General features: G+C 31.4%; 4 protein-coding genes across 4 annotated transcripts; all 4 read right to left on the reverse strand.

Annotated features, from left to right (window-relative positions):
- Positions 1-1917: 1917 nt before the first annotated feature.
- Positions 1918-2975, reverse strand: LOC121217846 (E3 ubiquitin ligase BIG BROTHER-related). The gene has a single exon (XM_041094325.1). The coding sequence runs from the start codon at positions 2652-2654 to the stop codon at positions 2019-2021; it is 636 nt and encodes a 211-aa protein (XP_040950259.1). The 5' UTR covers positions 2655-2975; the 3' UTR covers positions 1918-2018.
- Positions 2976-3673: 698 nt separating this feature from the next.
- LOC107940557 (uncharacterized) lies at positions 3674-5100 on the reverse strand. The gene is made up of 3 exons (XM_016874004.2): positions 4694-5100; positions 4383-4483; positions 3674-4292 (listed from the first exon to the last, which is right to left on the reverse strand). Exons 1-3 carry the CDS (start codon positions 4789-4791, stop codon positions 3796-3798), a joined length of 696 nt encoding a protein of 231 aa, XP_016729493.1. The 5' UTR covers positions 4792-5100; the 3' UTR covers positions 3674-3795.
- A 1029-nt stretch (positions 5101-6129) lies between these two features.
- LOC107940555 (N-glycosylase/DNA lyase OGG1) lies at positions 6130-8861 on the reverse strand. Its single transcript, XM_016874003.2, has 3 exons — positions 8114-8861; positions 7414-7624; positions 6130-6902 (listed from the first exon to the last, which is right to left on the reverse strand). The coding sequence occupies exons 1-3, from the start codon at positions 8803-8805 to the stop codon at positions 6654-6656; spliced, it is 1152 nt and encodes a 383-aa protein (XP_016729492.1). The 5' UTR covers positions 8806-8861; the 3' UTR covers positions 6130-6653.
- Positions 8862-12716: 3855 nt separating this feature from the next.
- Positions 12717-17070, reverse strand: LOC121217847 (metal transporter Nramp5). Its single transcript, XM_041094326.1, has 13 exons — positions 16727-17070; positions 16573-16651; positions 16436-16476; positions 16277-16355; positions 16085-16189; positions 15782-15891; positions 15292-15473; positions 14437-14506; positions 14127-14300; positions 13903-14007; positions 13678-13809; positions 13448-13543; positions 12717-13307 (listed from the first exon to the last, which is right to left on the reverse strand). Exons 1-13 carry the CDS (start codon positions 16892-16894, stop codon positions 12966-12968), a joined length of 1683 nt encoding a protein of 560 aa, XP_040950260.1. The 5' UTR covers positions 16895-17070; the 3' UTR covers positions 12717-12965.
- Between the last annotated feature and the right edge of the window lie 9307 nt (positions 17071-26377).

Below are 26377 nucleotides of genomic sequence, written 5' to 3' on the forward strand. Positions count from 1 at the left end.
TCGGTTAACCGACCGGTTTCAAACCGAATTAACCGTTAACCGAAAAATCAAAAAAGAATTAACCGACCCCCTACCAAAAAAATTCGGTTAACCGACCGATTAACCGAATTCGATCGGTTAACCGAATTTTTTTGATTTTACCCAAATTTTGCACACCCTTAGTTTGGACTGAGATTGTGTAGCATAAAGCTTACTCTGCTCGTCTTAATGGTTGATTGCCAACGTTATCGACATTGAGCTCTCACTTTCAAAATTATTGGGGTTTCACTTTTTTTCCCCCCTTTTCAACTGTCAAAGTCGTGAAAAGGAAAAAGCCCAAGGAACTGAAAATCAAATCACAAAATTATTTTATTCATGAGAAATGCCTACAAAAATATGTATAATTGTTTTTCCATAAAAAATAAATAAAATACAAGAAATGTTGGACAACACGAGTTAGCGATGCAATTTGTTTTTTATTAGTCTAGAAATCATTGAAAATAAAAAACAAAACAAAATGTGTTTTGCATGTCTGTCAGTTGTCATGTAATAAAAATTTATATATCTCTATAAATATAAAACATAATAAGTGAGCATGTTTTGACATTAAAATCTTTCATATTTTCTGAATCACATATGGTTCATCAGCTCACCATTTTCTCTATATAATATTTATTATCACCTATCTTATCAATGTCCAATTATATATATACATATGATATTGGTAGATCCAATCTACTTAAGCATCACTATAGATAAGTATTTTTTTTCATTGATATATGCGCAATATATTTTATAAGATTTTGGATAAATTATAAAATTAATCACTTTTGTTTGTTTTAGATTATATTTTAGTTATATATGTTTAAAATGTTTCGTTTTAGCCACTTATATTATCGTTTTGTTACAAAGTAATCACCCTGCTGTTAAGCTCCGTTACCTCCTTAATGACAATCCTACGTGGCAGTTCAAATGAGTTTTAAATGCCAACTTGAATGCCCAATTGGGATGTGAATATTTTCTTTCAGTCAAAATGGAAAAGAAAACTCAAAGAGAAAAAAAAAAGAGACGAACGGTTTTTCTTTTCCAGTTTAAGGTGTAATTAATTTAAAATTTTTAATTAATTAAATTTATTTAATTAAAAACCTATATTTATCCAGTTGAACATTCAAGTTGGCATTTAAAATTAATTTGGACTACCACGTAGGCTTGCCGTTAGGGAGGTAACGGAGCTTAACGATAGAGTGACCACTTCGTAATAAAACGATAACTTAAGCGACTAAAACGTAACATATCAAACATAAGTAACTATTTTTATAATTTACCCTAAATTTTTTCTCAAATTTATTTTGATAAGTTCGAATGTTTTTTAATTCGGGTTTAATTTTTTTTAATCAAATAAAATTAAATCGGATTTAGATTTATGAAAGTAATATTCTAAAGGGGGTACAATACAAGAATAGATGGTAAAAATAAAAAACCTTTTTTTTTTTTAAATCATTGGTCAGTACTGGTTTGACATATTATCAGAAATCTTCATGGGATCTGTATTGTTTGGTAAGAAGCAAAGCACAGCACAGCATGTGCATGGATTGGCATCTATTATTTTTATAATAATAAAAAAATTGCTTTCTAAATTGTACTTATCTGTAAAGATCAATCTCTTACGTCTAAGCAATTTTTTCCCCTTTCTTTCTTGCTGTAAGAATAAGGGCAATAATCTATAAACTTTTCTTTCACACTGGGAAAAAAATTAAAAAAAAGGAGGTTGGTATCTCTAGGCTGGATGAAGGAAAATGCGTAAAAAATATTTATTTAAAAAAATTAATTAGGATTATTCATTTATATATGTTGACAGATAGGGCAGAATCGAGAATTTTAATTTTAATTTAGATAAATATATGTAACATTAATACAATATATATATCTAACCCGAATTTGACCCTATATATAGAGGAAATGTACATGCACTTTTTTTTTTCCATTTTCCTTTTCAACCAAATGCAATTACTGAACAAGATCTAAACAACATTTTAATCTTAGCATTGATGGATGGATGATGAAATTTCAGTGCTGCAAATGGGACATAGCTTCTTCATTTGAAGCCACTTGCTTATGCAATCCAAGTGATATGGATGTTTACAATTAGGAAGTGCAACTAGTCCTTCGTTTTCTCCGTATTCCACTTGACAAATTACGCACCGATCAATTCCGTTCTCGTGTTCGATGGATTGGAACTTAACCGGCACCAAGCATGAAGAAATTTCCTTCTCGGATAACCCTCTTCTCTCTATTCCTATTAGTTCTCCCAGAGCGATCAATTCTTCATACGAAAAATCGTCAAGATCGATGTCATGTTCTTCAAAATCATCGCTGTCATCATCATCATCATTATCGTAGTCATCCTCGGAATCGTTGCTATCTTGTCTATTGAGGAACTCTAGGTTACCTCCATCTTCAATATACTCGTAACTGGTGTTGTTGTTTTGATCGTGGAACACATCGCTATCATCATCGACGTCGTTATCGTATCCATCCCTCTCGACGGTTTCGAGCAATGAAAAAACCCTTTCTTGTTCTTGCAATGCCAAAGCGACCGCAAGATCCGCGTCAATTAGATCAAGTTGGGTGAAGGGCAGCATTTTGGGTGATTGTTTTGCTCCTCCGTTTTCCATTGAAATTAAAACGAGACTTTTAATGGAAGTTTAGATATGTTTACTTGAAAAATTGCTGTATTTATTATTATTCTGGAGATAAAGATTGCGAATGTGGAAATTTAAATTTCAGATTAAATTGTATTATTTAGTTAAAACCAAATTTTTTTAGTTAATCCTTCTGCTACTAAAATTTGCTTTTTGATTAATTTGATATGGTTTAATGAATCCAACAGAACTAACCAAAAAAAAAATATTTGTTTTGAAGTTATAGTTTTTCTATTAGGCATTGCTTTTGGTATTTTGGAGGTATAAAATCATGTTATACAAGAAGGTTTTAAAGTTAATTATTGTTTGGTTATTTGAAAAAAAAATCAAAATAACAAAAATTTAATTGATTATGTTAATTCACTCATGAATAAAAAATTAAAGGCATCGTAAAATGTCTCATTTTGAGAGATAATTATAAGATTACTGACTGTTTAGCTAAAGAGGCATAAGGTAGGATAAATCAGTTGGTTATTCTTAGTAACCTATTATAGAACGTGAGACACATATTGAAAGAGGATATCCAACATGTGCTAAATTCAGAAGTAGAATATGTTAAACTTGATAATTTTAGTTAATTACTTATGCTTTATTTTGTACCAAAAAAAAACCATTGTAAAATGAGTTAATTTGGTTAATTGAAGTTTAGTTAGCTTAATAACCAAACTAATTACTATTTCAGAGTAGTTGTATAACCTCAAACACCAAACCTTTTATTCTACCATTGCCTCGTAAGTTAATAATAATGAAAGATTAATAAATTTATTTAAATGTAATTAAATCTTAATTATAATTATTATAAATAAATAGTATTATGTTGGATTTAAGGTTATTAATATTTTTTTATAATCATTATAGTTAATTAATAATTAATTAATTATTTACAAGTCTTTCTATTAATTGTTTGTTTTATTTAATAATAAAATATAATGTTATTATTCATAAACAATACGTAATATTTATGCGCTAACGGAGCATCATATATTCTCACCGTGTATATGGAGGGATTCACTTGCACATATTTGTAACTCCTTATATTATTAATCTTTTAATAATCCAAACTCGAATATGTTTTGAACATAAGAGTCTGGGTAAAATAAGTGAAGGTATTTTTTTACAATATTGATCTCCTGCTATGATGAGGCCTTCCCTTATAACTTGAACCTTTATGTGCAAATCTTGATGTATGTGTGACCCTAATGTCATGAACTGTGTTGATATGCTTAATGGGTTTCCTTTTATAAAGAGCATCTCTACTAATCCCTACATTAATCCTATGATTTCTAGGCCTTAAAGACTTTCTTAAGTGAACTCCTTTATAATTTCTTAATCTACTTGATACTGAATGATTGCTTACCTCCATTGGTCTAGAACTGCCATATGAAAAGCTTTCATCGTCTTCGCTTGTATCGGTTACTCTTTTTCTTTGCCTTGGTCGTCGTCTTCGTCGATCGATTCGCTTGATGTTTCGAAGCTTATGGCAGAGGAAAGTGCAACAAAATTCCCAAGATGAGAACCAGCATGAAATGCATCCCCATACCATTCTACACAGACCATGAGCAATGCATTGGCAAATACCCACTTTATATAGCAGATAAAGGTATAAGAGAACTGCAAATCATTGAAAGGAACAATTGAATTTCTTAAATTAAAAAATGGAAGATGAAATGTTAGATTAGAAATAAATACTTTGAAACTTACCGATATAGGATAAAACCAGTACCATGATCAATTTCAGTATATTGGCAACACAAAAATTCTCGATGTAACAGATTAAATCCCATGTTGATCCACAAATTGAACTGAAACATAATCCTCCAAACATGAAAAATAAGAACGCATTGCACAAAGAAAGGGGAAATTTAGTTTCTTAAACAAAAGATTTGCTTAATCAAAGTTCATAATGACAACATAAGAAAAACAAAAGAAAATCTATTACTCAAAACAACTAAGAATTTTGAAGAGGCTTTGAAACGCGGTGATGAGTGGTTTTAGGATTGAAGGAAATTTACCTGCAGGATTTTCCAGCAAGAAAATCGAGTGGGGAGCGAAAAAGTTTGCCAATGGCTTGGATGAAACCTGAAAAAACTGAACTGACCACGTTCTCCATCGTCAAAAATTTTCAGTTGTAATGGCAAAAGCCAAACTGTTTCTTATGGATTCTGATTAACTTTTTCTTTTTGTCGTATGGATTCTCATTAACTGCTCAATTCAGTTGGAGAATTTTAAATAATAACCTAATTTAATTTTAAATGTATTAAATAAAAAAATACATTTGTGTCTTTTTCTCCATAAAAATAACTATTCACCTTAACAAAAACTACCTTTACTTAATTTAATTATTATTTAAAAATAATAATATATAATAGTATTTGAGACAATTCCTTGAACTAAGCATAATTCCTCCTCAACTCATAAAGAAGATAATAATACGTTTCAACACACTTGAACTCATATCCTCGTATGTTTTAACAAACTATTGTTGTTGCTAAGTTTTAGATCAATTAATCGACCTACATCAAAATTGTTTTAATATATTTTATAATTATTCGAACATTATATTTATATTTTTGCTTGAATTATACTAGCATCCATATATGCCGGAATTTTTATAAAATTTTATAATAGTTTATTTAATTAATAATGAAAATTAACTAATTATATTAAATAGTAATCATTTGTTTAAATTTTTGTTAATTACAAAATTTAAATTTATGATAATTGTGAAGGATGGGATATGGTTCTAAATAGATTTGTGATCTATATGCATGCCAGTAATTTTTTAAATACATTATATATTTAATTTTAAAAGTAAAATAAAATAATCAAGTAATAAAGTGTTTTTTTTAAATTAAATCATTTTGAAAAAGTATTTGAATATTTTAAAATAAATTTAAAGTTGAAATAAAATTATTATAACAAAGAGGATAAAATACTTTTTTTTTATACAAGACTTAAAACTATCCATAATTCTTCTTCAATTCTTAAATAAGAGAATAAATGCGTTTTCACACGCTCGAATCTACGTCCTCATGCTAACCAAATTAAGACTTCATCAACAAATAGTGTAAAATGTTGAATGAAATAAAACATGATCTAAAAAATAAATGAAAGAAATGATTAAACTATAAAGTGGAAAAAAAATGTAAAATACTACATATACACATACATTTTAATATATCAAATATTCACAGAAATTTTTGAAATTTTAAATAAAAATTACAAAATTTTTAATATTCAAAGCCCAACTAAGGATGTCGAAATTGACACCATTCTTGGACAACCCTTACCTTCCCTTCTATTCTTACCAAGTCACACACAAAAACCCCCTGAATAAACAATAAATAAAATTGCTAAATATTAACAAATAAATGTTATAATATATATATATATACTTTCAAGTTATTCCACCTGAACCGTAATGAAGCTTTTGACGAATCAACCTCAGTAAAGTAAATATAAGATGATGAATAATAACACAAATGTATACAATTATCATGACTCAAACAACAACCAGCCAGCTTAATCAAATTCAAAATGTTACATTAGAAAACCTAATGTGATAAAAATACAACAGTGGAACATCCAATCAATTACTACTATATTAAGATTAAGTTGTAGCCATCCGATTCCTAATGTTCGAACAGTTTGCCGAAATGCTTGCCAAAACTATGAAAAATATAGCAAAAAAAATACCTGGCAAGTTGGGAGCATGGTTATAACAGCAACTTGTCGAGGCCACCTGGTTTGTCCCCCCTACTGCAGCAAGGTGCACAAGTCCAACCACCGTTGATGTTATCTCCAAATTAATCATCCCGAGACAAGGAATTTCAGGCAAGCTTCTAGCATTCGGAGGTTGAGAGAGGTATCATCTTTAGATCTTGCTCTTGGAAAAACAATGAGCCAATGGCAAAGGCTACTTGATGATAAAGTTCAAATATCTAATCTCGAATGGAAAACATTTTGGCGATTTCAACTGTAGTTTCCATCGATATTGCAACTGTTACTGTCTTCAATTTTGGCAGATTTTTTCTCTTTAATATCCCAAAAGTGGGATGGTAAGAGGGCCTTTTGTGAAGGTAAATCGGCGATAAAAAGGAGGGTCTGAGCCCACCCAGCATACTCCCCATATTTGCTTACAAATGCCTCTGCCACACGGCTGCAAAGCTTAGGTGTCAAACGGGCACCGGCTAGCTCAGGAAGGAGGTACTTTGTAGCAATCTTGCACACAAAACAAGTAGAACATTTCCATGTTAAAAATTCATGGATGCGTAGAATACAAAAGAAGGAAAAAAAAGTAATTTCCTAGTGATCTTATCAATAACCATTTACAAGTATATACAATGATGCTATACCAATCCAATCCATATTCAAGAAGCAAATAGTAGAGAGGAACAACATGATATTAATTCAAGCATTTAATGGAGCAACGGTTGTTTATTCATATTTCTGCAATATAAATGTTCATCAGCTAAACATCGAATGCCCCTCTACTCAAACAAACAAACAGGTTTCCTTCAAATAGTGCAAGGATTTTAGCAAAAGCCCCAACACTCCCATCAATAACAGAAAGCAACATGATTTTGAATGGTTAAATCCACTTCCTAATCAAAGTTAGTATTGATTTAAGCATTAGCAACCTAGTCAAGTCATTGGTACAGTGCTCACATATGTAACATGTAAAAGACTAGACTATCCATGTTGCACGACTAGCTATATACATAAAGCATACCTGCCACACATGCGTGTCAACCGGAATGGCATGGTGCTGATCGAGAGAGAAGAGAGCAATACATGCTGCTACCTTGGGACCAACTCCAGGTAAAGAACATAGAGCATCAATGGCCTCTTGAAGATCCAATTTACGAAGAGAGAGAAGCCATTGAGCACCTCCATCCGGTTTTGATTGCAAAACATCAACTGTGCCAGTAATATACTTAGCCCTGCTCACCCACATCATGAAATGCCCACATAAGCCACGATTCCAATGAAAAAAAAAACCCACCGAAAACCTCTAATTATCAATGAACCATTTACTAACTGATCATTATCAAGGGACTATACATATATTAAGCACTACATTACCGTTGTTACTCTTCAATGTAATCCATGGTTTCAGCAGAAGTGACTAGGTAAATTTCCCACTAATTATCATCCTTTTGCCTGTTGGCATCACATATAGTTATTATATAAATTTAAAGATGGGAGATACCAATTAACAGTCAAAATCTATGTAATACAAATTGTTAATGTATTGAATTAAGCACGATTACAAAGCCGAAAAATGCATAAAATGACCAAGGAGTATTATATGCAACAAAAAATTAAGGAACTTAAGCTGCTACTAAGAAGTATATATTAATATTAATGCAGCAAGCAATCAGTTGAAGAATGCAAGTGAAGAAACTAATAGGAAGAACAAACTGATTTACCTGTAACCAAAACCAGTCTGTCTAAGCTCTTCCTCAGAGACAGCAGATAAACGTTCCAATGAAGGGAACTCATGAAAGTCAAACCCACCAACACTGCCCAAATGAGTACCCAAAGAGGAAATGAAATCCACCATTTTAGTAATCCTCCCGATATTATTATTAGAAGAACAAAGGAACTGAACCAAGCACTCAACCGGGTCCTGCCTCAAAACCCGAGCACCCTTCAAATACTTGGCTAGCTCGGCAAACCTGGAGTCATTCTCGGAGAAAACCTCCCAGAGCTTGGCCAAGGAAATGCTCACGTTGAGGAAATCGAGGAGGGCCAGCTTGGCAGCCGATTCGGAAGGGGTGAAGTGGATGAAGTAAGAAACGTCGCCGTTTTGGAGGTGCTTGAGGGATAGCAAATGGGGTCCGATGGTGCCGGTGTACTGAAGCGGGCCTGTTTGTTTCCAGCGGAAGGTTTGGCCGGTGGGGAAAGTGAGGGGAAGGGAGAGTTCGGTCTGGGAGAGGTTGAGTGGCACCCATTTGGGGTGGGATTTAGGCTTCTTGGAGGAGATTGGTGGGGTATTGGGGTGGAGTGATTTAAGTGGCCGCGGCGGAGGAGATGTCTGTTTGGTGGAGGCGGGGGAGAGCGGTGGTGGCGAAGGCGGTCTTGGTCTTTTCATTGCTAGGGGAGGTTTCAGTGAGTGCATTTGCTTCCTTCCCCTTTCCCAGTTATTCCCTCTCGACGATCAAAAACAGGAAAATCGACCCTTTAATGGGATTAAATTTCAGGGTTTTTTTTTCTTTCTAATTTAATCTATTTAAAACAAAAGGTCAAATACATCTATTAGTCCCTCTATTCTGCATAAGTTACCGGTTTAGTTTTTAATTTTCGAATTTAAAAAATTTACTTATCCTAGTATTTTTCGCGCCGTGTTCCTTTCTTCTTCTACAGTTTGCTTCTTCTTCCTCTATCTTCTTTCATAAACTTGTTAGATCGTTAAATGCATGGTAATTGTCCATCATAGTTTAAATGAAACTTGGTGAATAATGAGATTCAGCTCTAATCACTCGTCGTCATCATCCTCAGATTTGAGCAAAAAGCACAAAAAATAGTCTCTGTTTTAGTGGCACTTGGTTCCTTAAGTTCCGGCGAAACGGGTGGAATTGGCCGAAATATAGCAAAATGATCCGTATTGAACAAAATTTGAAGCGGAATGAAATTTATAGGTGCCTGTCTAGGTTTCTTACCAGAACGGATTACTCTAATCAGTATAGATGATACCGGTACGAAACTGACTCATGTGTGTTCAGTGGTTTTTTTTTTTAGGATTTTATTCAAGTTACGAAATGGTAAAAACGACTTCATTCACCGTGAGCAGAGATTAGGCCCACCGGTTTGATATTCCAAATTACTTAAAAATATCATGTCATAATTTAAAATACATTTATATTATTTAATCAAGGTGACGTCAGTGTATTTTTTCTTCAATTTAAAGATTGAAAGAGGTTATGGATACCGTTAGCCATTGTATAAAAAAAATTAAGTTTAGATCATAGAATTAAAGGTAAATTATAAATTTAATCAATTATTTTTTTTATGTTATATAAAATATTATTGTTCGCAAATATGTATAAAGACAAAGATAATATGCAACTTCAAGTTATCAGTTACATATTTTCATGAAAATGGCAATTCATTTTAAAAAATTTTTTGACACAAATATTCAACTAAGACTAAGGCAACAAAAATTTTTCCGCCAAAGAGGTATGTGCTTCAACAAAGATAAATTATTTGATTCGATAAATTATTTGATTCGAGTTTTCCTGAAAATCAACTTGATAAAATCTCAAGCTCTTCATATTAGAAAAGAAAATCTATTAAGCCTAGATTGATTTTCGATAATAAGTTAGATTGTGGGATCGATTGCCTGTCTCCAAGAAATTTGACGGTATGAGCTTTAGAAATTTGCACTGTTTTAACTTACAAACGCTTGGCTAGCAGGTTGCTAGGTTCGTTTCAGACTCCGATAATTTTTCATGTCGAGATTTCAAAGCTAGATACTTTCCCTAGGGTGGGTTTATTGATGCAAGCGAAGATAGTAACCCTTCTTTTGTTTGGAGGAATTTTTATGCAGCTGAGCAGCTTGTTGGGAATGGTTTTTGGTGGTGTGCGGGGGATGGAGCTTCTGTACAGGTCTTCAATGATCCTTGGTTGAATGATGAAGCTACATTTTATGTTGAAACGGTGTCGATTGAGTGGCTTGAAGAGCTGTACGTTAGGATGCTTATGACTGAGGATGGGACGGGTTGGGATCGAAGCTTTGTTGGGGGGGGGGGGGTGTTGTCTCCGCAAGATGTGGCTCATGTTTATAGTATTTCGATTGGTCGACATCAGCAACCCGGTCAGCTTATTTGGCATTTTAACTCGAATGGATTTTACAGTGTTAAGTCGGGGTACATATTGGTGCTCTCGTGGTCACAAAATCTTTCGTCTCTGTACGTCACAGGGCCATGGGATCAATTGTGGGCTGCTTCTTTACCGCCAAAGATTAAAGATTTTTGCTTGCGTTGCCTTAGAAACTTTTTACCGCAAAGAAGCGTCTAATCGAGAGAGGGATCAACATGTCTGCTGCATGTGGTCGCTGTGGGGAGGAGGAATCACTTGATCATGTGCTTCTCGGTTGTTCTTTTCCGAAATCGGTTTGGCAACAAGTTAGGTATCAGCTTGCTCATTTGCATGTTGTCGACTTTATTGCTGATGTGTTGAGATAGCCATAGGCGAGATCAGGTTCTGTCTATTATGTGAAGTCTGTGGTACCACCGCAATTTACTGTGCTGGAAAGGAATCTTTTCAACCCCTTGTCATGTTGTAAACAATGCCCCTTCTTTTCTACAGAATTTGTGTGATGCAATGAGGGTGTATAATTCTGTTAATAGTGCAAGTAGCGTGGAGCAGCTTAGGCGTCAGCATCGATGGGAGAAGCCTGTATGAGTAAGTATAAATGTATCATTCTATTCAATACCGTTTCGGTAGTAAATCGAAACAATAAACTTTAGGTCCCGTTTTAGTGAAAATTTCGGTTGGTATCGATTATACCTGTGCATACCGGTTGATTCTGTCCTTACCGGCCGATACCACAAAATTTAATTTAAAAATATATTTAAAATTTAAAATTTTCATTTTAAATCAAATTTCATTATTTGTTTGTAATTTTTTAAAAATATATTTTAATTTTAAATTACTACTATTATTTATTTTAAATTTGTTGAATTATGAATTGTTATATGCTTGGTATGGGATGATCTTACTGTTTAATTTATGAAATAATTTTTTTACTTGTTTATTCTGAACTTGTTTAATGATGGATTGCATTTGTAAAACTAATTAAAGAATATTTTATATAATTGATAAGCTTTATTCAATCATAAAATTTACATATGATGAGCTCTGAACATATGCCACCAATATTTTTAAAATCTTTTTGTTACCACTTTAATCAAAACTTTATTTTTTATGAATATTTTATATATAAGATTTACTTAATCTCATTATTTGATATTTGTAAATACTTTTTATATACATATATCAAATATTTTTCAAAAATAGCGAAAAACTCGAAACGATACACTAAAATAAATAGATACATATCATACCAATAAAAAAAAGATAAATCCACGTATTGTGTACCTTGATGCTGATTGTTTTAATCAGGAAAATGCTACTTATTTTGCGGCTATTGTCAAGGACGGGGAGGGTAAGTTTGTGAAAGCTATGTCGGGACATATTGACTTTTCTTTGGCTCCTCGGCTAACTGAGGTCGTTGCTATCAGAGAAGCTCTCTCTTGGCTTCATAGGTTAAATCTTAGCCACGTTGTCACGGAATCGGATTCAGTACAAGTGGTTAACGCCCTTTCTTGTTCAACTTCGAATATCTTAAAGTTTGAGATATTGGTCCAGGATTATTTGTTGCTTGCGTCCTACTTTAGTGATTTATTTTTCTTTTAGGTGAGCGAAGTTGCCAATCAAGCAACACATAATTTAGCAAGACCGGCCCTATTTTATGCTATTTTTGTTGAGTGAAATACAGGGGTGAAGCTATAAAATATTTTAGGGGTTAAAATTAAATTATAATTTTTACGATAGTAAAAATGTAATATCACCATTTTATTAGCTTATATCTTTATAATTTTTAAAAAATTAAATTAAAATTTTATCATTTTTAGGGGGCAAAGTACAATTTTACTTTTATTAATTTAAAATTTTAAAAGATTTAAATGACATAAATAGAAAATTTTTTATTTTAGGGGATCGACGTCCCTGCTAGCCCCCTAACTACACCCTTGATGAAATAGTACTATCCTCGAGTGTTTTCATTCTGCTCTTAAGTTTGATGCTAGTAGTATCTTTACCTGATATAAGGGAACTTAGGTTTAACTGTATGGGGTAAACCTCTTGGGTTTGAGAATTAAATTAATATAACATGTAAGTATTGAGAACTAAATGTGTTATTATACCAGTTAAAAATGATAGGTAACCAAAATAAAATTAAATTAAATATTAGTGTCTAAAATAAAAATTTTTAAAAATTAGGTCACAAAAACAGAATGACATTCATAATTGAATAACCAAAGAAAACGAATGCATAATTGACTATCCATACGTATAGTTTACACTAAAAATATTTATCTATCTCACTATAAAACCATTTTTACATTTTCCGACAACAGACGCAGGTTAAAAACAACCGGTGACATCGAAACCTGCAAAAAGAAAAAAAAAAGCTTCTAAACATCTTCATCATCTCTATCTTTATACTTTCTAATACAGCTTAAGTAATCAAAGCTGATCTCAGAGATAAAAAAATAGCTACTCCGGAAACGGGATGTCAGCCAAATCCTGTCTGTAAGGAGCAACGTCAACTTGGAAGGACACGTCGGGTTTGGCAAGCCCACTTTCCATCCGGCTTTGCGCTGCTGGGTCGACATTCTTTTCGGGTTCGATATATGTCACGACTGTATCTTTTCGGAAGGTTAGATAGATGACTGCCAAAACGTAGATCGCCATTAGAGGAAACACTACGATTCCTATGAACACATTCCCCACTTTCGGCAAATCATTGTGAATCAACCAATCTACGAAGGCCGTCGTCAGGTAATAGACGTTGATGCCTATGATTCCAATTCCTAAAATCCATGAAATCACAATGATCTGCAAGCACCCATCAAAGTATAAAATAACGTTTTAGACCCTGGAACTTCAAGTTCATCCCACATGGTCTAATGCGCCACGTCAATATTTTATGTAATAGTATTAGCTCATTAAAAACACTGGTTGAGCTGACTACTTACGATTATGGAGTTCTTATATGGTCCCATCTTGGTTGAGCTGCTACTGAATTTAAGTAGTGGGATCAAAGCAAATGGTAGCTCAAATGAAAGGATCATCTGCAAAATCAATCATGAAACTACAATCACTTTACCTCAAATAAATCACAGGATCGTGATGGTGTTTTTATAAAGATCAAAATCATAAAAAAATTATTGTAATATCAATAAATCAATGTTGGATATTTTCTTACGGATGCAATGATGATTAGTCGACCGGCCCCTTGAGATCCACCGATGATGGACACAATAAGACTAGGTGTAATGGCAATACACCTAGTCATCAAATTTCTCACCCATTTCTTCATTTTAAGATTCAAAAAACCCTGACATAAATGAAAATCAATATATTAACGAAGACTAGTTAATAACTACTAATTAAGGTGATCATAAATATACTTTTTTTGTTTGAGCAAAACCTGCATGATAAATTGTCCTGCATAAGTGCCTGTAATGGTAGAGCTTTGCCCCGAGGCAAGAAGTGCAATGGCATAAAGGGTTGAGCTTGATTTTCCCAACACATTCTGCAATAGCCAAAAATCATAGATTTTAGGATTGTCAATTGGGAATATTATTAGCCTTCAAACTTCATATATTTTTTTGGTTTATGGTAATGAATATTAATGAGGTAGTAAATTGGGACCTGAAGAAGAAAAGAAGCAGAGTTGAGGTTGAGATCGTTGCAACGATGGTGGTCATCGCTGGAGAGATTATCGGCGGAGCAAACGGCGCCCGAAACCGAGACAACAGCTATGTTGATCAAAAGCGCCACCAACAAGGCAAAGCCGCTCTCTATCAGGAAATATCTACAAGCATCCTGATTATCACAATGTAAACAACGTACGCCAAATGCTTAGTGGTTAGCACAATAAGGGAAAGAAAACGAATAGATCATAACTAAATTAAGCATTGCAATTACTAGATTGTTGTTTAATTTGCGTATTTGGACTTACGTTGACGCCACGAACAGAGTTGGGTACTTTTCTGGAGAGCACCAGCGCTGAATGGAGAAACAAATTGTGCCTGTTCACATTATTTTGCAGTTAAAACAACTCCCACAATATTAAACTTATTGTTTTTTTATCAATTTAATCATAATTTCTGATCATATATATATATTCTTTTTGACACAATGTCTAAAACTACAAATAGCTCCTGCCCAACCCATAAATAGGAGGATAATACGTTTTAGCGCATGCACTCAAACCCACGTCCTCCTACATTACCAACAATGCCCATGTCAATCGAGCTAAGACTCAATCGACAATATTAATTTCTTTTTTGTGAATTACAAGAGGAGAGCAAAACTCTAACAACAACACGATTTAGGGCTTTTGAGAAGTTCTTTAGAAAAGTTTAGTTTAAGATTTAAATATTTAGTATTGCTGTGAAAAAATATCTTTGAGAAATAAAATGTTTATTTTAGACATAGTATTATAAAGTAACAAATAAATATTTAAATTAGTTAATATTATGATATCTTAGTAACAACATATAAAATAACTTATTATAATTTGTTGTTATTATTTTAATATATGAAAAATAAATTCTAAACATTTTTTAAGCAAGAATTATTATTAGAATTTAATTATTGGATAATTATTGGTTACCCAATATCTTAATCCAAAATTTAGGAAGTTATTTAGCAATTAACTATTCTCTTATTATTATGTGACAACATTTATAATTTCCTATAAAAATTAGATTACAAAATCATTTTATTAACCTTGACATCAAAGTGTTACTGTGTAGGTGTTTAAAGTAAGGCGATGTTTGGAGAAACAAATATAAAAATAATCATTGCGTACGGCATAACGAGGGCACCCAAGAGGGCAATGGCATCAGCAGTGGCATCTTGGCCGGCAAGCTTAGGCACAAACATGCCCTTAATGACACCAGAAGCTGGGGGCTTTACGTAATTCATTTCCCCAAAGAAACAACCAGCCATTACAAACACCAGCACTGCTATCAGCATTTCCAGCTTCCTCACCTTTTTTCATTAACACAAAATAGATATAACGACAGCATTTTCGTTTGAAAATAACTTAATAATCAAGGCAAAGTATGGTCATCAACTGCAAGTTGTATGAAAATGTGAAATTAAAAATTTAAAAATATCATAAAATATCTGCAGTAAGGCTTATCAAGATAATCTAAAGTAATCATATGCTTATCCATTTTGATCATAGTCATCAAGGTATAAAATATACATATCAATGTACTTAGTTTATTTCCATGAAACAAATAATGTAATTTGACTTTATATTATAGTGAGAACAGCTTAAAATAATAAAATACCCCATATCTTTGCAGGCCAAGGAGGAGGAGAGTGCTTAAACCAGTGCAAAGAACTCCAACCCACACTGGGATGTTAAACAGTATATTTAGTGCAAAGGCTGTCCCAATAACTGCAGCAAATATATACAACTAAATGCATGAAAACACACCTTGAACATTCATTATGATTTATGCATAAATTTTGTTTATTTATTTATTTCTTCATGTATATTTATGTTGGTCTTGAGTTATATTTGCATGTAGCTGAAGTTAAATTAGTCATCAATTTGATAACTGATATAATTATAATAGAAAAAGAAAAACCTTCAGGTATATCAGCAGCAATGACAGCAATTTCTGCAAGTAACCATAGGCAATACTTGATCAACTTTGGGTACTCAGCCTTACACAGTTCTGATAAGTGCTTGCCTGAAACAAACAAGCAAACGTAATTTAATTAAGTTAATTATATCAAAATGAAAGAAGATATAATAAGACTATAAGATCATTATTTACCAGTGCTGACTCCAAGGTTAGCAGCAAGAGATTGGATTATGAGAGCAAAGACTAAGCCGATTAACACCACCCAAAGCAGCTGAAAAAAATTATGTACTGCTAACATTAAGAACATATAAACAAGGCTTTGTCTTTTTTTGGTTTCCCTCTTTAATTTACCTCATATCTATGGTTAGCTCCAGCTTGAAGATCAGTTTCCACTGTGACATGAAAGTGACACCATACCAGATGATGATCAAAAGTTGCAGAAAAAGAAATAAAGATTGGTGGAGAGGTACGTAAGGGGGGTGACTTACGGTTGCCAGGATCGAGGTAAGCTAGTGAGACCAGGAAACCAGGGCCTACAAATGATAGAAACTTTTTCCATCCAGGTTTCTATACATCACAAAACCATATGAATAATCCATGAGACATATCTATGTAAAATTCAGAAAAGAAATGGCAAGGAACCTCGGGATTATTTGGGTGATCAATATCATGATGATGATGAAGATTGGGGAAGGAGAGTGGGGTGGTTCCTTGGACATTGATAGCAGTTATGCAGTTATTTCTTCCTACATCCCATGATTCAGGAACTGCAACTTCACTCTCTTGCTGTTGCTGCTGCAAATTTCTCATCTCTGTCTCTCAGTCTTTAATATTTAATTTACCGTGTATTATATGGATGGACACAGGGATTGGAGAAACGGAAAGAGTACTTATATAGAAGAATGTGTGGAATCCATCGAACAAAAAGACGACATAGCAGCTCATGATTTATTCAAATTTTTGTTATCTTCTGTCCCATACGGTGATGACACGGTGCTGCCTGACCAGTCACTGTCTTTCACCGTTTTTAAATCCCGACTTCATTTTTAATTATTTGCTTCATCTAATTCTTTTTTTCAAATGATTCGAATTCATTTCTTTGATCATATGCCTAAACTATATATATATCCGTATAATTGAAGAGCAGGAAAAACAAACTAAATTAAAACGTATAACTTGTCTACGAAAATGGAGACGCTAGAGTTGCTATTAACAAATATATAAAATGCATACCCACAACCTCAACTAAGGTCACATTGAGTCTTAACTCGCAGGAAAACGTAGATTTAAGTGCGTTAAAGTGTATTATCCTCTTATTTAGGCATTGTATTACTTATTAATTTTTAAAAATTTTATTTGTCATTTATTATATTTTAATTTTTTATCATAATATATATGCTATATAAAATTATTTAATATAATTTTGATTAACAAATACAATCAATTCATACCTTGCACATAATATATATAATTAAAATTATAATAATTTAAATGTAATCAATAATTATAAACATTGAATTGAGTAATTAATAATTAATAAACAAACAAAATAAACAAAAGGAAAGAATTAAGAAAAGAGTAAATCTCATTGACCTCTCAAACAAAATATTGTGACACTCAAGTTTGAAGCCATCTGTTTGGAAGCTTATAATGGGTTTAATTACTAATTATTTATAGATTTATATTCATTTATATTTCTGTGCGATGCGTGAATTCATTAATTTTATTTAAATTATTTAATGATTCATTAATTTCACACTCTCGAAAAATATTTTTCACTTCGCCCTGCCTCCCTAAATCTTCGTATTTCTAGATCCACCATGGGTATATCAAATGATTAAAATAAATGTTGTTAAAAGAAAATTTACAGAAATAATTTTGTATTAAAGTGAAATTTTATGCAATAATCTAAATGGAGTGCTTTTTAAAAAAGAAATATACAACTTTAATGAGATATTGCATCTGTCAAAGTCATTGGAAGTATCATATTTGTATAAGAAATAAAGATAATGAAGCAATTGGGTTCCCAACGTGTAACTTCCAATTCTAAAATAATCAACTCGATGACTCACATACTTTACAGGAAATGATAGATTAAACCCAGCTTGTGATAGCAAACTCCCAATTGCTAAGTGATATAAAAATTTAATTTACACACTGTATTTTTATTTTTTTATTTTTAAAATTTTAAAATTTAAATCTAATTATCAACTGTTTAAATTCATTATTGTGACAATCTGAAATACTAATAATAATAATAATAATAATAATAAATATTTATTTGGTATCCATGTAAAAAAATTGATCTTATAATAAAGTTTAAAAAGTTATATTTTATCATAAAATTAAATAAACAAACCACTACGAAATTAATTCTTTTTTTTTTCTTCATAATAACGTGATCCATGCCATTCTTCTAAAAATGCAATAATTAAGGAAGAACAAAGAGATTCATGCCACTCAATGAATCATGCCTATTTTTTGTCATTTACTTAACTCTTTTTGTTTTCCAAAGTGCGAACAGAATTTTGTAATTGGTGATCCAACTTAAGCGGGCCACATTTTAATCTTGATTAATATCTTTTAATTTTAATTTAATAAAAAAAACAAGTAATTAAAAATGGAGGCCGGGTTTTAACTCAATTATTCGGGTCTCCTAATTTCACATCATGTATAAACAACATCTCAACCTTATACAAAGCAAGCATCACCACCGCTGCCGCCGCAAAATCCGCCATTGCCACCTCCAGTTCCACAAGCACAACCAGCAGACATGCCACTGCTAACACCAACTGTGATGACGGTCAAAGAGTATACAAAATGGTCGGTTTCTAAAAAGGTACTTAAAAGAGTAATTGACATTAATTCTGGTGAGCCCAATCAAGAATTGATCAAGTGATGATAAAAAGAGTCATTCTGAATGGGATCTTTTACTTTCCGGTTACTTTTTGTTCAAATTACGGTTATACAAAATAGTCCTTTTTATGGTATTTTTTAAAATTGTTTTATTTATAAAATTATTATCTTAATAAATAAATTTAATGTTAGGAAAAAAAAGTATTTATTTATAATTTTTTAATTTTTGAGTTTTTAAGAATAAATTCTAAATTGACTGAATATTGTGTAAAGTTGACAGTTAAATTCATTGAATTTTTTTAAAATTGAGACCAATAATTGATATAATTTATAAACATTGGATAGTTAAATTTATTATTGTGTCAATGAAAAAATATAAGTCAAAATCCTCTTAGTATTTTGAAAAGAGATTAGTATGTAGATATAGATGTAACACCTCTTACCCGAGACCGTTGCCGGAGTCAAGCATGAGGCGTTACTTGACTTAACTTAAAAGTTCGTGGCATAAGAATTTACTTTTAAAAGTTATTTCACTGTTCATAATAAGGCTGTTCACCTGCGCAGCAGTCACTAAATTAATTATAAATCAAGCTACAAAACTCAAAATTTAGATCCGTAAATTTTCTCTAAAACTATACTCATATATCTTTATACCATAAATTTTTCAGAATTTTTGGTTCAGCCAATTAGTACAGTTTTTTAGTTAAAGTCTCCCCTGTTTCACTGATCGACTATCCTGACCTCTCTTCACTAAAATTCAATTATCTCATTGTACAGACTTCATATGGTGCTTCCACTTATTTCTACTTAAAATAGACTCGTTTTTTGAAATCTAAACATATAAATTATAACTCAAAATTCCTTCTGTACAATTTTTAATGAATTTCTAAATCAGAACAGGAGACTTCAAAAAACATTCTTACCGTGTCTCACTAAAATTCAAATATCTAAAAATATATAACTCTTCTGCTTACTCTATTTCTTTCATGTGAAAGTAGACTCATTCAGATTTAATTTCATATCTCACTCAGCTTCTAATTCAATTTCCATTATTTTTTATGATTTTTCAAAGTTACGACAATGCTGCTGTCCAAAAACTGTTCCATTGAAATTTTATTATTATTTAAAAAAAATTCAATATAACCCCTTTATAATTATTTAACCTTCCCTGCAAATTTTAAATTACAACCAATTTCAGTATTTCAACTAATTAATTTAAATATTAATAAAACTCAACCAATCAATCATTTCAAGCTAAAAACATGTATATTTTCAGATTTACTTTGCATTCTTAATCATTCATACTATTACTTTTTACTTCAATTCCCTATACATGCCATATAAATCAAAAAGTTGTTTAAGAAAATCTATCGGAGTAAATCTGGATAGTATAATGGCCCAAATTCAAGGTTATCGGAATAGTGATTTCGTAACCACAAATCCAATTTAAAGAGAAATTTATTTTAATATTTTTGTATGAATATTGATATGATAGGAAAATCGTATGAAAATATCGATAGAAAAATTTTACCGATTTAGTGGTTAGTTAGAAAAAGAAATTATTGAAGAAATTGAGTAAAAACAAGGTATCGAGACCTCGATCTTGTAAAACCGAGTCTAAAATATTTTTATAAATATTTATGAAATGTTAGTAATATGGTATTAAAATTTCGTTAGAGAATTTTAATGTTTGGGTAGTCAATTAAGTGAAAAGGACTAAATTGAAAAAGGTGTAAAAGTTACTAGAAGGATTAAATAGTTCAATTGTTAAATGAGGAGGGACATAAATTGTAAATAATCCCAAAAGAAGATATTTTGGGTGGCATAAGCTGAGAAAAATCCGGAGAATTGATGAAATAAGGGTAAAATGGGAAAATAAAAATTTTACTAACATAAAAATGAGACCGAATTGGAATATCTAGAATTCTCTTTATTTTTCTGCATTCTCACCAGCCAAAAAAGTTCTAAGGGTTTATTCAAGCTGGATTTTCATAATTTTTGCACCAAGTGAGTTAATCCTTGCATTTTTCTTGTAATTTTTGTGTTTCTAAGACTTTTACAACTAGGTCCAATTACTAAATTCATTAGTTTTTGATTTTATGAATGAAATTGAAAGTTTCTATGAATATGTGCTGGAATTTTATGATGAAATAGCATGAAATTGAAGCTTTAATTTGTTTATGAGATGACTTTATTAGGTGATTTCAATAGAAATTGATTTATAGGACCAAATTATGAAAAGGTTTAGAATTAAAGTCTAGTGCTAAAATTCTGATTTCCAAAGGTTATAAAGTAGTTTAAAGTGATGAGATAAAATGTTAATTGAGAAAAATCATCTCAATTGAGAGGTTAATTGAGCAGGGATGAAATTATCATTTATTGAAAGCTTAGGGGAAAAATGGTAATTAACATCATGCACTAAAACAGTTTTGGACAGCAGCAGTAGTCTAACTTTGAAAAATCACCAAAAATTGTATAGATCTAATTAGAGGATTAATAAAATATGAAATTAAAGCTTATTGAGTATAGTTTCTTGTAAAAGAAACGGTGTAAGCAATGGAATTGTAAATCATGAGATATAATAGATTTTGTGAGATAAGGTCAGAATGAATTCGGGTTCCCCTATTCTGAATTTGGAAAATCATAAAAAATTTGAGAAAAATAATTAGGGGCTTAAATTTATATGTTTAAAATACTTAATGAGTCTATTTTCAAAAGAAACAAATGAGAACATCATCCGAATTTTTTACAATGAGATAATTAATTTTTAGTGAAGAGGGGTCGGAACTATCTAACAGTGAAACATGGGGAAATTTAAAGAATAAACTGTACTTATTGGCTAAACCAAAAATTTATGAAAATTTTATGGTAAGAACACATGTGAGTCTAGTTTTGGGGAAAATTATCAGATCTTAATTTGGAGTTCTGTAGCTCAATATATAAATAATTTAGTGACTATGACTCAAGGAGACAGCTTTGGATGAACTACAAATAATAATGAAATTATAGAGAATGTTACATATGAACATGAAATGTATTAGTTTAATGATTAAATTTATTTATTTAGATCCAGAAAATTCTAATATGAAGCTAGATCGAGGAAAAGAAAAAGTTTGGGATTAGTAGATTTTTTGTTTACGAACAAGTATCGAGGTAAGTTCGTGTAACTTGAATTATATTCTTAAATGCTTGACATGTATGTTATTGATGTGAATATGATTTGAATGTTCACTATATGTCATTTGATGAAACATTGATATAGTTGATAAAAAGGGGAAGAAATCCCGGTTGAATGGAAGGAAAATTCGATAGATCTCTGAAAAGGAATTGACGGTAAAAAGGATCTAGCCCGGACGGGTGATCCTATTCTGATATAGCCCTTCCGAAGAATATGTGGAAAATGGATTTAGCCCGGACAGGTAATCCGAATTAGGGTCTGAATTTAGCCTGGACTAGTAATTCAGATCCAAGCTCATTAGAGTAATTGTTGTTGCAGGGGATTTAGCCTGGACTGGTAATCCCACTGTAAGGATGAGGTTCGCGGGAGTGTGCTCTCTGAAATGGAAATGTGCGCACGTAAATATGAATTGACGGACCCGAATTTGTACACTTAGGTGTACCCCTGAAAATCCATCGAAATTCCAAGTAGTTCAATGGGATAAATATGGAAAAATAACAAGGAAATGGAAATCATGGTATTGATGAGCTCATCAATCATGGTATATATTATTGATACATGAAAATTATTGGACTAATTTGAATATTGAGTTTGTGCATGATAGGGGAATAATGTATTGAGTGGGTGTATGAATGTTTATTGCATTGTATTGAAAATATTTGGTAAGTATAATTCTTGTTACATGAGCTTACTAAGCACAAAGTGCTTACCCTGTTTCCTTTTCCCCTGTTTTGTAGTGTTAAGAGCTCGGAGGTCGAATTTGGTCGGAGACGCATCACACTATCAACCTCAAGATCTCGGTATATAAAGAAACTCTATTTTGGAAATCAATGGCATGTATAAGCTAGTAAAGTAAATGTTAATGTGAAATGAATGTATGGTTAGCCATTGGTATGACTAACAAATTTTGGTTTTGGTATGTGACGAGGTTATCTTATGAATACGTTAAATCTATCTTGAAAATATGTTGAAATTGATTGGTTGTGTTGGATTGGTCTCGGTTTAAAATTGCAGGGAAGATTAGATACTTGTAAAAGGGGTTATATTGAATTTTTAAAAAAAACTTTGGGATTTTGTGAAAAATTTATTCGGTAAAATTTGGTAATGCCTCATACCCTATTTCGGCGACAAATACGGTTAAGGGGTATTACAGACAGTGTGATTCTTGATGTAGATCCGATCCTCCGAACATATTTATATGTCAATCTACAAGAAACAATAAACACACACAAAAAAAGCTTATAGAAAGCTTAGTAAGTTCATAGGCATTTAAGATAAATCTTACCGAACTAATCATAATAATTCACATCTTATTATTCTCTACACTTCCAGCCATACACAATATCCAATTGATGAAATCATTTAATTGAGCTCAATTTTAACAACTACGATAAATCTACCACTTGAATATGAGTCTATGTAACACTTACCGACTTTATCAAATTAGTGAACGTCTTACGGAATTGAATACTTCATTTCCTCGATGCCATAGTCCAACTATGGTCTTACACATAATCATATAACACATACCGATGCCATAGCCCAGCTATGGTCTTACACGGAATCACTTATCATTTATCTCTTGTCACTGATCAGATAAGTGTAGCTAAGCTACCACTTATCACTTATCACTTATCACTTGTCACTGATCAGATAAGTGTAGCTAAGCTACCACTTATCGCTTATCACTTGTCACTTGTCACTGATCAGATAAGTGTAGCTAAAGTTACCACTTATCATTTGTCACTTGTCACTGATCAGATAAGTGCAATTAAAGCTACCACTTATCACTTGTCACTGATCAGAAATACTCAAATCCGACGTTCCGCTCAATTTGATCATTTATTCAGTTTTCGCATTGTTATTTTATTTTCAATCCATCAACATATATATATCATCATACACTATATAATTCATGAAATTAACATTTAATCGTTAAATTTCAGCCATATTAACTTACCTGACTACTTTGGAAAAGTTGCGGAAGTTTAGTGACTAATCGGTAATTTTCTCCTTTCCTCGTTTATCTTCGGGTTCTTTATCTAAAATACAAATTTATTCATTCATCAGCATCTAATTCAATTCTAATTCATTTCACAATTTATACCCCTTTAATTTTCAAAATTACACTTTTACCCCAAACTTTACAGTTTTTACAATTTGGGCCCTACTCAATTAACCTCTTAATTGATTAATTTTTCTCAATTAACACCTTGTCCAACTATTTTAGACTACTATATAGTCTTTTATATTCAAAACCGCAACACCAAACCCTAATTCCAAACTTTTTCATAATTAGGTCCCTAAAATAAATTTCTATCAAAATTACTTAATAAAGTCATCATATAATAAAATTAAAGCTTTAATTCCATGTTCATTCATCATAAAAATTAAGCACTCATCAATGGTAACTCTCAAAATCAGCCATGAAATCAAAAACTAATGAAATAATTAGTTGGACCTAATTGTAAAAGTATCAAAATCACAAAAATTAGAAGGAATAATCAAGAATTAAACTTACATGATTCAAATATATGAAAAACCAGCTTGGAGGGACCCTTCAATGGCGTTTTTTTGCTGAGAAATATGAAGAATTGCCGAGAAACTCTTTTAATTAAGATTTTTATTTGTTAATTTTTACAAAATTTCCAATTTTGCCCTTATTACATCACTCTTTCAGATTTTTCTTCTCTTATGCCGTCTCAACTATTCCATATTGGCATATTTATGCCTTAAATCCCTCCTTATTTACCACTTAGGCTATTTAATCACTTTTAACAAATTTTACATTATTTTCAGTTTAGTCCTTTTTAATTAATTGACCACCCAAACGTTAGAATTTTCTAACGAAACTTTAATACCAACTCAATGACACTCTATAAATATTTATAAAAATATTTATGGCTCGATTTATGAGTTTCAGGTTCGATACCTCATTTTCGGTTGTAATTATTTTAATATTTATTCCTAGTACACTATTCACTGTTTCAAAAATTTTCCTAACTTAACATTTAACTTATACTCACTAAATTAATAATATTTTCTACTCATTTGTCAGATTTAGTGATCTGGAATCACCATTCCGACACCACTGAAAATTCAGGCCATTACAAAAGAAAGTTTAACCATATAATCGTTCCAATCGGAAATGGAACGAAAGATGTGAACTTGTAAAAGTAGAAAGTAAGAGGAAGAAGACACAACAAAACTAAGCTTTGTTAACGTAATTTAGATACAATGGCCCTTGTTTGCAAAGTCTCCCTTAAGATATACTCTTATTCAATCACTAATTCAATCAACCAAAATAATATGTCTCTATAAACTAAAGCCAATAACCCTTTTACAAGCTAAGTTCATGCAACTCTAATAGAGAGCAACACCACAATCAACAAACACCTAAGATAACTCTCAACTCCATTCAAAAGATTTTATAAACAAACAAACAAGACTATAAAATGCTCTACACACGAAAAAAAATAAACAAAGCCTAGTTGCAGATAAATTCCTTGAAAATTCCTTTTAATAAATCTGACAAAAAACCTTTGATAAACCCTTCAATCTCCTAAAATGACAGGATCAAGCTTCCTCAACTTTATCAATATAACCGGTTGAAGAGCAAAAGAGTCCTAGTCAAATGTTCGCTCTCATTTTGTCAAATACTCAGTTCCACATTTGTAGCCCAAAGCCTAATAAAAAAATGCTTTTGTTCAAACAAAACTTGGAATAGGCAAAACCAAATCTCTAAAAGATTTAGTCAAGAAGTGATTAAAATATTAGATCTCTAAATAATTAAAGTAAAAAAAAAATTTAACCTGTGCAATAAAAAAAGATACACATTAATAGTTGAATGCTTATTTATATAGTTTACCTAAAAAAATAAAAGTGTAATTTCTTTATCTGTTAAATTCCTCTCATTTTGACTTTGATTAAATTTGCTTAATCTTATTATTTAAAATTTATTTAATTGATAAAAAAATTAAAAATATATTATAAAACTTTCAATGAAATATTTTTATAAAAATTAAATAATCAAAATACTTGAAATATTTGGGATGAAACTAAAATTATCACTTCATCTATTTTCAACTCATCAATTTTAGTAGCCTGACTTTGATGATTATATAAATATTTCTTTTATATTTATTAAAATTTTATGATTTTAAAATAAATGTTAGATACAATAATAAAATATATTATATTTTTAAAAATAGAATTTAAATTTGAATATTGAAAATAAAAAAACTTAAGAACAGTAAAAC

The sequence above is a fragment of the Gossypium hirsutum genome, chromosome D05 (genome assembly GCF_007990345.1).
Source record: "Gossypium hirsutum isolate 1008001.06 chromosome D05, Gossypium_hirsutum_v2.1, whole genome shotgun sequence".
NCBI classification, from domain to species: Eukaryota; Viridiplantae; Streptophyta; class Magnoliopsida; order Malvales; family Malvaceae; genus Gossypium; species Gossypium hirsutum.